We start from the raw sequence: 11,168 nt of genomic DNA, 5'->3' as shown, positions 1-11,168 counted from the left end.
GTGGTAATTTTGTCTAGCCAGGGGTATGGAGAGATGGTTGCCAAAGACAATGTTAAATTTACCATAAGGGGAATCGACGGGAATCTCCTTTTTTACTAGCGATTTTTTAAGGAGGTTGTGGTAAAAGTGCGCCATCTATAAAGTGGTCTGTGTATTTAGTTTAGTTTTTAGTCGCTTTTTTGCCACTACTGGATGTTACAATCAGAGAAACTTAATAATTTCTTCATAACTATTCTTAATTAATACTATTAAGTTCCAAAATGTACTTAAATGATAGCAATTGGAGCAAAAGTAATAATACGTTCATGCATTTCCAAGGGAAATAGCATGTAGTCCACTTACACACCCGTTTGGTAGCGCAATTCTGCTACAAATTTGCAGTAAAATGAGCGGAGCCCCCCCCCCCTTATGGGAAATGTAACATGGAGACTGGAAGCCATTTCTCCATACCCATGGTCTAGCTAACACTTTGCCTAAATTTCTTTGCAACTTAATTTCAGTAGAAACGGTCAAGTCGATTTAATTCAACCTGGCAACCGAGCCGAGAGTAAGGGAATCGAGAACAAAAGGAAAGCCAGTAGCAGACGACGCGCCTTGCTCACTCTCGCTGCCAACGACTGCAGGGTTAAGAGCTCTCCCCACTTTTCTCCGTTCCAAACGCTTTAACATTCTTCAACAGGGGAAACTAACATTGGTTAATCTTTGTACAATTTTGGGTACGATCCGGGCCGAACAGTGGACGATCAAACGGCGGTGACCGTAGCACTGGGCCAGTTGGCACAACTTCACCAGAGAGGGTTACATTCTTCTACAGGGGAAACTAACATTGGTTAATCTTTGAAATCTGGTTTCCGGGTCGTGGCGGGCAAAAGCCAGCGATTTGGGCAGGGCCAGCACTTCCGCTACGTTTCTCGCCATAAACTTGACGGCCGCTTCGCGCAGAATGGTTAGCTCCGAGTCGACCACCCACGTGTAGAAACCCAGCATGTTTTCCGAGACAATTTGGGGTACGATCCGGACCGAACAGTGGACGATCAAATGGCGGTTACCATAGCGCTGGGCCAGTTGGCACAACTTCACCAGAGAGGGCAAGCCGTCAGCCGTCCTGTACGTGGTGGAAAGGATACCAACGTACGAATATTGGATCATTTCCAAAAAAAATCATACGGGCGTCATACGGGGGATTTGTTGAACGCTCGCTAAAAGACGGTTTCGTGTAGCGGAAGGAACACGAAGTGGAGTGGAAGCAGACGCGTTGGTCGAATCGCCGCACCTAAACGTAAACGGGAAATCACGGAGGTGAACTAGCAATACAGACGAGTGGGCATCATAAGTTTTCCCGTCAGGAAATTGGAACGTCACTTCGCAGCTTTCCTAGGCATTTCTTGCAGACCCCTGCAGAATGGTAAGCGGGCTATCAAATAGTGCAAGTGAAACACGAGCGAGGAGTGCTGGTTGAAGTCCATGTAAGCTAATGGCCAATCTCCCAATTAGTTCTGCGAGTTGTGTGGCACGGTGAGTAGGTTTCAATCACCGTTCTCCAAGAAGACGTCGCGTGGAATGCAAGTGACGATACCGCGGGAGTATTCACCTGTTCTTCCAAGGGTCGCGAAATAAGGGCCGTGGTGATCCACGACGATGTTGAAGTGGCTTGCAACATTGCCGTAGACACTGCGATCCTAGATGCCTTAGAACCTGCCTGGCTGTGACATGCCAAAACGTTGTGTGATGATCTTCAGGGACAGAAAAATGGATCGGTTTGTGTTGGGTGTGGAGGGGAAAAGGGGTGGAAGGTAGTCAACAACTGCATGCAAATCTCGCTTTTTAGGGAGTGTCCCTGAAATTTCCCGGAACTGTCTGTGCAGGTGAAAAGAGAAAACCTTCGTTTGTTACCAACTCTCTTTAAATCATTATTCTCAGTGAGTGTCTCTGACATTTACAGATGACATTGAACATTTCTAATTACGTTTTTGGTTTTTACAACCCAGAAAATAACATCTTTTCCAAACCCACATTATTAAATTATGCCAAAGAAGAAGCAGATTGGTTTGACTTTAGTTAGAGATCGAGTTTGCTCTCAGCATCATGCTGGAGGATTTAGCTGTGATAGCTTGGTTGGAATTCGAATAGTGGACTGTATGACACGAGTATATTTGTCAAGCACGAGAATCAAATCAGGAAGAGTATCATCTATCATCAATCTAAACACGGAAGAAGTTGGCTCGCACGCACGCGAGGTGAATAGCTTCTATTGTGATGTCTATTTTTTTACCTCACATTCGTTATTTACCATGTTCTCCAATTCTTCGTCACTGCTGTCCTACATAATATTAAACGATGTTATATGGTTGCATAACGAAAATAAAATTTATGTTAACATATGCATATATCAATGTATATAATTATATATGTCATTTTATTGGCATTGATTCCTCCAATTCACCATTTTCAATGTAGTATTTCAGAAATCTATCTTCTTTTCTTAAAATTTCAGCTTCCTCCTCAACTTTGACTCAAAAACGCTCCCAGCTTTTCTTTCTATTGAAAACAAAACCTATTTAGTTAATTTCGGTTACAATTCACACAGCGATAGATGACGTAGGTACCTGAGCCTCTTTTCTTCTGATATTTCTGTACCCATTTAAAGGTTTTGAATTCTTTTTCGTCCCAAACCTGGAGTCAGCTCTCTTATTCACATTTTTTGGTAACGAGTCAAATTAGGTTTCTCATTACGAGGATGATATTCATTATCAAGGAAAATCATATAGCAGCCATTATGTGGGAGCGAGTCACAGTTAATCCACATATGCAATGCTGACTGGGTTTCCAATCGCGGAACAGTAAAACGAGGGGCTTAACCCCACTGCTACCTGTTGCAACAAAAAATTTCTGCTGTTGTACATGAACTAGTTGGTTTAGCGAAAGAATCAGCTTTGCTCGTTCCATAACGGTGTTGCTCTTTTGGTTTTTTACACGTCGCCTACGAGAAGTTTATCAGCCTAAAAGAATACGTTCACTTATTAATATATTGAATGTTAAATGCATGAAATCTATGCAATAAAAATATTAATATACATACAATATGCAAACGAAAGTCTTTAACTGCTAAGTAATTTTTTATACATCAACATATATAATGTTATATAGAGGCTATTCACCTCGCGGTTTCACGAGTCAATTGTTTCTTGGTTTCTTGGTCCATGTTTGTTGGTTTTTTGGTTTTCTGCATTGGCTGAAAGTGTTTTTTCCCAATACAAAGTTGATTTTTAGAATCAGCGTGTTATTTTTCAAATTTTATTTGTGTGTCAGTTAATTGCTACATATCTTGTTTAGTATGTGTAGCAATTTGTGTCTCCAGATCACATGCCTTGTATTAACAAAAAATGTTTTCCCCTATTGTTTACTTTTTTCACGACCGAATCTACAGATAATTTGCCCGAGGGAAGAAAGGGGAGAAGATGAAAGTATGGGTCCCCCCCCTTTTTTCATACTTTCCTTTTCTCCCTTTTCTTCCCTCGAACTGATTCTCTGTGCGAACATAATTTCGTGTTCGGTGTACCCTCTTTTCTTCACGAATTCCCGTTTTAATCATGAATTCCAAGACTCTGATCGATTGGCTGATAGCATTTCTTGCAAGCCATATTCTCTCAGTGACCATATGCCCATCTTGTCCATGTCGGGAGCGATACATTTGTCAAAATAGTGGATGAATTCCTACGAAATGTTTAGATTTATAATAAGAGTTCAACTCAAGTTTATCTTTTTCATTTAATTTAGATCACTCCACAATTCTTCCTTCCACTTCAACAGTTCGGCAGAGTATTCTTTGTATGAATTTTGGTTTAAGAGACTGTGAAAACTCAGACGATATCTCGCCGATTACTTTTTTTCTTAAATTCCTTTCAGCATCAATTGCCTTTTGATGTTTTAGCCATGCATGAATGTGACAACGAACACGAGAAATTCCTGATAATATCTAAAGAACAAATACAAACTTCTTTCTTGCTTATTTTCAGGCCGATTTTCGATGATTTCGGAGAATTTTTGAATTTTGGTTGGAATCAACTTATTGTTTACGTCGTTGTGGCGTGGGTGTTGAGAGGGATTGAGTCATCCACCGTTTTTCCCCACGTTGTGCTGAAGTTGATGTGGTGTAGCAGCAGGGGCTACTTGGTTTTGATAATTTCTTTTTTTTGGCGCCATTCTTAATTTTTCCTTTGCTTTTTTAGAATTTTTCGAAGATTGTCTTTTTGGGTCTCATTCTTGGAAGTGGATGGTTTGATTTTTGAGGATTTGTGAGATAGCCAGGCCCAAAGGCCAATAATTGGCGTCACCAAATCAAAGTTTTTTTTAAATTTTAGGTGATAGGCTTGACTCCAACTTGTTACTCAGCAGTCAAAGTATTGGTCCAATTTTTGAGGTTCTTTTCCACCCCTCCATTGTTAGGCGTTGGGTGGGCGTGGGCTTGGACGTAGTTGATTTAGTTGTCTATGGTGGTGTCTTAATCACCTTCAGTGACAATGGTGGACGCACATCAAGAACAGCAGCAGCACGTAGATATTGGGCAGCTGGGGCATGACGTTGATCAAATAGAAATCCCCCTCCATTAATTCATTTGGGGATCTCAGGAACAGATCCTCCAGTTTTTCTAAGTTTGCCACACGAAGACGTAGTGGAATGGATCCACCAGTTCCAATAGGTTTCGGTGTTCAACCAGTGGGGCTCCCAAAAAATAACTCGGTCACATAGAATTTAGTATGGAGGGAGTAGCGGGGTGTTGGTTATCAGGATTAAATCCTCGTCCAAACACGATCGGTGAGATTTTTTTTATTATTTTTGCAATCGTCCCCATTTCCCAAACGATTGGAAAAAGCAAGAGTGAAGAGTCTGCAATTGTATACATTACTCTGCGCTGACAAAATTTAATACGCATGTCATTTTCTCATCAGGCGTGAAAAGGAGACGACTCGACATGATGGTCAAGATGTGGTCGTTCTTCCATGGCTTGTTGGGCATACTGTCGTACACCAGGACGTGGTTAGGTTGGTTAAAACCTTTGGTGACAAATACCCAATGAGTTGATCAGTTTTTTATTATCTGTAGCCATTGATCTCTCTGCATGAGAGGGAACTATAGCGTCCATCCCATTTAGTCATCAGAAAAATCATCGTGAGGGGTAGTGGTGGGAGCTACCACTACGCAACTTTTATCGACAGGAAATTCGTCGTTGGATGAAGCAGAAGCGGAAGCTAAACTTGCAACTTGCAACTTGCAACTTTCATCAGCAAGCGAATTATCAGCGGGTGAGGAAGTGATGAGAACATCCATTTTGCACGTTTCTTCCTCTCTTGCAAAATGGGGGCCATTTCTTCTTCAAGATTGAAGCTTCCTTTTACAATCGATCTTCCAAGTCCTTTTTTAGTCTCTTCTTTTTGGCTAGCTGGTGGTATGAGGGGAATAATTATTTAATTAGGCTAATTGTTTTTCTTTTGCTTGCCTTGTTTCTTTCTTGTCGCAACCAACGGACGAAGGGCTGCCCAAGACGAGATCTACAGGTATTTTATGATATGATATAAGGTATTTTAAAAAGTGTTACCTTTTAATTTGCTTCAGGCTCGTATCAGTAGTAGAAGGTTCGTCATGAAGATGAGCACAATTTCATTTTTATTATTGACTGGACTAGACCAACTGGATAGGCTTAACGGCCTTGATCAAGTCATGTATGTCGGGATAGACTCTCATCTTCTCCTGGAAATGGGGTATGGCCAAGAAACTGATTGTTTTGGCAAATGTGAAAAAAAGATTGGTGGCAATGTTGTACTGGTCTCTCTCCGTTAATGGTAAACTTGCTTTTTTTCATGTTGTTGACTAAGGTTGGTGACGATATATTTGCCGAAACTACTTACCCATTTTAATACTAGCAAAATTTTATTAATAATATAAAAATAATATTTGGTACATTTACTTATTTCATTTCATTCATTCCTCAAGTTCTCTGCATAAGATCCGACAAGAATTTCGAGATTGTCATTGAAATGGAAATATATAATGGTGACGATATGGTAGTCCAAATACTGAATGAAAGTATCAGGTGCAAATGGTCAATTTTCTTTTAAACTTGTAATTAGGGTATTTTTTGACGTTATGGTGTACGTCAAAGAATACTAGAAAAGTAAAATGTGTTACTTTGTGATTGCCTCTTAACGATTTGATTTCACTTATCTGATTTACATTGTCTAGGATAAAGTGTTATTTTTCATTCAATATCTTAGTTTCGTTTTACAACCTATCTTACGCGAAAGGAGATATAGAATCAGCAAATTTTTGAATTAGTTAAGGTTTCAACTGAGAGGAAAATTGGACCTCTCATATCTTTCGTTTCTACTTGTTGTCGCTTAACCGAAGTACAGTAACGTTAACCAAGGTCTCTGTATAATTTCAGATAATCTCTTTGTCTTATGTAGTACAACTTTGATGGTATGATGAAATCCAAGTATAAGAAAATAATATTATTTTAACCTTATTAATGAAAGTAACTAATATCTAATTGTTCAATACGATTTTTCGTTTAATTTTCAAAGGTTGGCGAATTTGGTGCAAATTTGGTGCCGAAATGGACAATATTTTTTCATAATCGAGGAAGTGTGGTTTGCATGGGGTGCCGAAAACGACGAAATCGAAGTGCCGAAAAAAAGTGCCGAAACTGGTGGACACCTCTTTATTTAGTCCAAGAAGATATTCTTTAGCTGCGTACATTGCAGAACGGAAATTGGGGCCTATCTCATGGTACTTTTCTTCCTCCATTTCTCCGTCGGTTTTGTAAGATGGGAGTCCACGGCCTCCAAATCATCCAAAAAGAAACCCCCAAGAAACCCCGGCTTACCTGACAAAACCATCATTTGCCTACAGAGGGTCCAAAATGCTGCCGCCCAGCTCATCCTGCGCAGAAGCAAGCGTGAAGGTGCCACTCCACTCCTTAAGGAACTAAAATGGCTATCCGTAATGCATCGCATAATTTTCAAAGCCACAACTCTCGCCTTCCGCTGTTGTCTCTCTCCCCCACTCGCACCCGTCTATCTCTCTTCTCTTCTTTCCGCTTACACCCCAGCAAGATCCTTAAGGTCCTCTAGCATTATCTCCCTCCTGGTCTCCCGCGCCCGTCTTGCATCATACGGCGAAAGATCTTTCTCTTTTCTTGATCCTACACTTCTCAATTCTCTCCCCCCACCATCACTGGCTCGACCACCCTCGGCTCTTTTAAAGTGAAACTAAAGACCCACCTCCTCCGTATCGCATTTTCCCAATGAATTTTTTTTCCCAATAACCGATGACTGCACTTTCAGCGTCATTTGTAGCATGCTTGCATGATAAGTGCGCTATATAAATAAATTTTACATGCATACATACAAATTACCGCTAGACCCTATCAAGAACAGAAAAAGCCGGTGCTTGAGGCCTTCACCAGAAGGCCAGAGACTATAACAACAAGATCGCAGTCATGCACCTTAAAACTCCAAATCCAAATGCCAGGCCAGTTGTTGAGGGTAAACGAGAAAGGGTTTTAGCAAGTTTAGAGGGGAAAATGTCAGCGTTAATGCTTAGCACATATGGTACCCTGGAGAAGGATCTCCCACCATAAAGGTCCGATTTGATGTTTGGAACATTTAGCTTTCCCGAGGTAGCCGATCGAAGACTGCGTGGCGGATGGTAACGGCTTACAAGGGATGAAAGATAGCGAGGAGCAGTTCCATTCAGGAATCTTATGTCAGCACCATCAGGTTGAAGACGATGTGTTGGCGTAAAGGAAGCCAATGTAGCGCCTTCATATGAGAAGTGATGCGGTCATTCTTTTTCGCACCGACAACTAGCCTAGCGGCCAAGCGTTGAATTTTCTCCAGGCGCTCCAGAAGCTCGTTTGGCAGACCAAACAGTAACGCATTAATAGCGTAGTCAATATTAGACAGCACCAGTGCTTGAACCAAACTCTTCGCAGCAGCCTTAGTGAGGTATTTCCTGACCTTGCCAATCCGTCGCAGCTGAAAGATCGCCTTTCGACACACATTTTTCACTTGCGGAATCATAGATAGAGTACTATCGATCGAGACGCCGAGGTTGCGAGCAACCAGCAAGGGAGCTAAAACGTTGTCGTCAACTTGAAGAGGAAGCGACTCAAATTGTGATGAGCTCCTAGTTGATGACACATACATGAGGATACTCTTGTCCATATTCGTTTTCACTCAGTTTTGCGTAAACTAGTCTTCAGTAACGGTTGCACAATCAGACAAAGAGGACAAGGCTTCCCTTTGTTGAACTGCATCCGGAGAGAATTGAAAGTCGATCCTGTATTGTGTATCATCGGAAAACTGATGCATGTCCACGTTCGTCGAGGAAACTAAGTGATAGAGCGGAATCTCGTAGATCACAAACCAAATGGGGCCCAAAACTGACCCTTGTGGTGCACCAAAAGCCAAGTTTGACGAGGCAGACGACGCACCACCCACAGACACAGATTGACTCCTTCTCGAAAGATACGAAATGAACCAATCATGTGCCACTCCGTCGACGCCACACGAATGTCTCAAATGATCTTTTAGAATTCCATGGTCAACCGTATCAAAGGCTGCAATCAGATCTAGCAGAAGAAAAGCACTCCCTCTGCCTTGATCCATGGACATTAGTAGGAGGTCATTAAAAATGGCAATCAAAGCTGTCTCTGTAGAGTGGTTTGGTCAGTAGGCAGATTGACGGGGGTGGGGGGTGGGTAACACGTCGAAGGCTGCAAGATGGTCCATCAACTCAGCTGCAACAATCCTCTCTATCAGTTTTGACAAGAAAGAGAGGTTGGAGACCGGGCGGTAATTTCCCAGATCGCTGGCGTCAAGAGTCGTGACCATCGCATGCTTTATGCCCAACGGGAAAGTTCCCGTCGAGAGAGAGAGATTCACAATTTTAGTTATGGTAGGTACGAGTGGACACAAAACTTTCTTGAGAAGAAAAGTTGGAACTGGATCAAGACGACACGATTTAGTAGGCGATGCCATGATGAAATTCTTCACCATTTCATCTGAAACCGGCACAAAAACACAAAGTACAGCATTTTCGCCATGACTAGACAAGAACTGATGCGGTACGACGTTATTCATCTCCACCTCACTCCGTTTTGCAGCAGCATCTATGGCTGCTCGAATTTTGGACACTTTGGAGCTGAAAAATTCACCAAAGTTGTCTGCTAGAACTTGTTCATAGGAGTGGGGTGGGAGGCTAGACACATCACTCTTTCCCATTAGCCGATTCACCAATCCATACAGTGCCCGCTGGTTAGTGCCACACTCAGCCACCTCACTCTGCATGTGTACTGACTTCACTCTTTTGAGTAAAACCGAGTACCGATGGGCGTGGTCCTTGTAGATCTCAAAGCTGACGGTCAGTTTGTTCATTCTCCAGATTCTTTTAGCTTTCCTCAGTTGAATTTCTTCATTTATCCATGGCGCAGACGGTCTTAAGACGATAGACTTCATCTTCACTGGCGCGTGCTTGTCCAGCAGAAGAGTAAGCCCGTCGTTGTACAGTGCTACCAGTCCATCCAGAGATGTCTCCGGATTGGTCAGCAGGGGCAGAGCCAGAATATCTTCTTCAACAGCATCACAATCTATCGATTTAAGAAGGCGATAGAGCACCCGCTTTGTTGGGCAAAGTGGTGGACAGATCGTCAGACGACACTCCACAGTATGATGGTCACTGATCCTACTAGTGACAGATGCGAATGAGATAAGGCCATCATCGGGCCTTGCGAACACAAGGTCAAGCATGTGGCCCTTGTCATGCGTTGGACCCGTCACATATTGATGAAAGCCATAAGATTCCATCATAGTCAAAAACTTCTCCGACGGGATGGAAGAGGAGCTGTCAACGTGCTGATTGAAGTCAACCATGGCAATAATTTTATCCCGAACAACAGCCAATGACTCGACAAACGCCTCAATCTCAGCTAGGAAGTTATCAATCGTCAATTCAATGGTCTTCCCCTTCCGCTTCCCAGTCAACGGAGGCTACAAATCACTACAAGACGGAGTCTGAATCTCCAAAACACCAGCAAGACATTCAGTGACTCGAAAGTAGAGTGAAGGGCAGGTGACGGAAGTCGTTGGGCGCTCATCATAATCATAATGGCAAAAAGTGCTCACGCATTCCTGTCAAGCAAAGATCTGAACCGCCTTAATTTGCTAAATAAGCGCCGAGTGTCCAGCTTGGTTTGGGCCACCACAGTTGACGCACTTCAGATCGCTGGATGCACATTGATTGGTTCGGTGCCGTTAAGCACACCTGCAACAAAACAAAAACTTAGCCGTACAATCACATTGGATGTGACCGTATCTCTGGCACTTGAAACAGCGTCTGACCTACCTATTTAGATAGACTTGAATATTCGGTAGTAGGTCTATGTGCCAAAAATGGAGACCCTCCATAAGGCTAGGATGTCGTCCCTAGCTGCCCTGGAAAATTTTTAACATGGCCTTCAGTAGTCTGTGGCTTGTTGAAAATTACTCTGAATTTGTAAAAAAAAAAACAGAATGAATTTGTCCACGAAGGACGTATTGTGGTGTTCAATTTCCCGAGCAGAAGTTTGAGAACAATGATGAGGATAAAGATCCAACAAATTTGGAGGAAATTCAAGAGTGGAAAAGGAAAGATTGCAAAGCACATGGTTACATACTGAAAACCACCAAGGTAGGGCATACAACTTTATCTTTTATAAACGAACAATAGATTTCAAATCCATTTTGTTGTTGTTTACCTATTCAGAAAACTGAGCAGGAGATTCTCGTTGACTGTACCGCAGCGAATCAAATCTGGATTCTCCTTACGGCACAACACTGAGAAAGATCTGTTGATAATCAACATGATTTACTTTCCCGATTTTAAGACTACTATTACAAGGTTGGCATGAAGAATCACATTGCAGTCATCAAGTCAATGGCCCATCAGTTGAAGGAAGTTGGGCTCCCAGTGGATGACAGAGATGTTATGACGAAGATTATCAGCACACTGCCAGTTATATACCAACCATTTTGTCTTCATGTTGTCATGTACCCATCACTTACATCTCTTCTTATACAAGAGGAAAAAGAGAATTCCAAGTTGACACCAGCACAAGCAAGCAGCATCAA

At 42.2% G+C, this 11,168-nt stretch overlaps 2 protein-coding genes across 2 annotated transcripts; both read right to left on the bottom strand.

The window, feature by feature from the left end:
* Window positions 1-7,760: 7,760 nt before the first annotated feature.
* On the bottom strand, window positions 7,761-8,225 carry LOC124323867. Its single transcript, XM_046784353.1, has one exon. It carries the CDS (start codon window positions 8,223-8,225, stop codon window positions 7,761-7,763), a length of 465 nt encoding a protein of 154 aa, XP_046640309.1.
* Window positions 8,226-8,729: 504 nt separating this feature from the next.
* Window positions 8,730-9,932, bottom strand: LOC124323850. Its single transcript, XM_046784352.1, has one exon. The coding sequence runs from the start codon at window positions 9,930-9,932 to the stop codon at window positions 8,730-8,732; it is 1,203 nt and encodes a 400-aa protein (XP_046640308.1).
* Between the last annotated feature and the right edge of the window lie 1,236 nt (window positions 9,933-11,168).

Source organism: Daphnia pulicaria, chromosome 1 (assembly GCF_021234035.1).
Source record: "Daphnia pulicaria isolate SC F1-1A chromosome 1, SC_F0-13Bv2, whole genome shotgun sequence".
NCBI lineage: Eukaryota > Metazoa > Arthropoda > Branchiopoda > Diplostraca > Daphniidae > Daphnia > Daphnia pulicaria.
The sequence above is the reverse complement of the archived record's forward strand: the minus strand, read 5'-3'. Positions and strand labels throughout refer to the sequence as shown.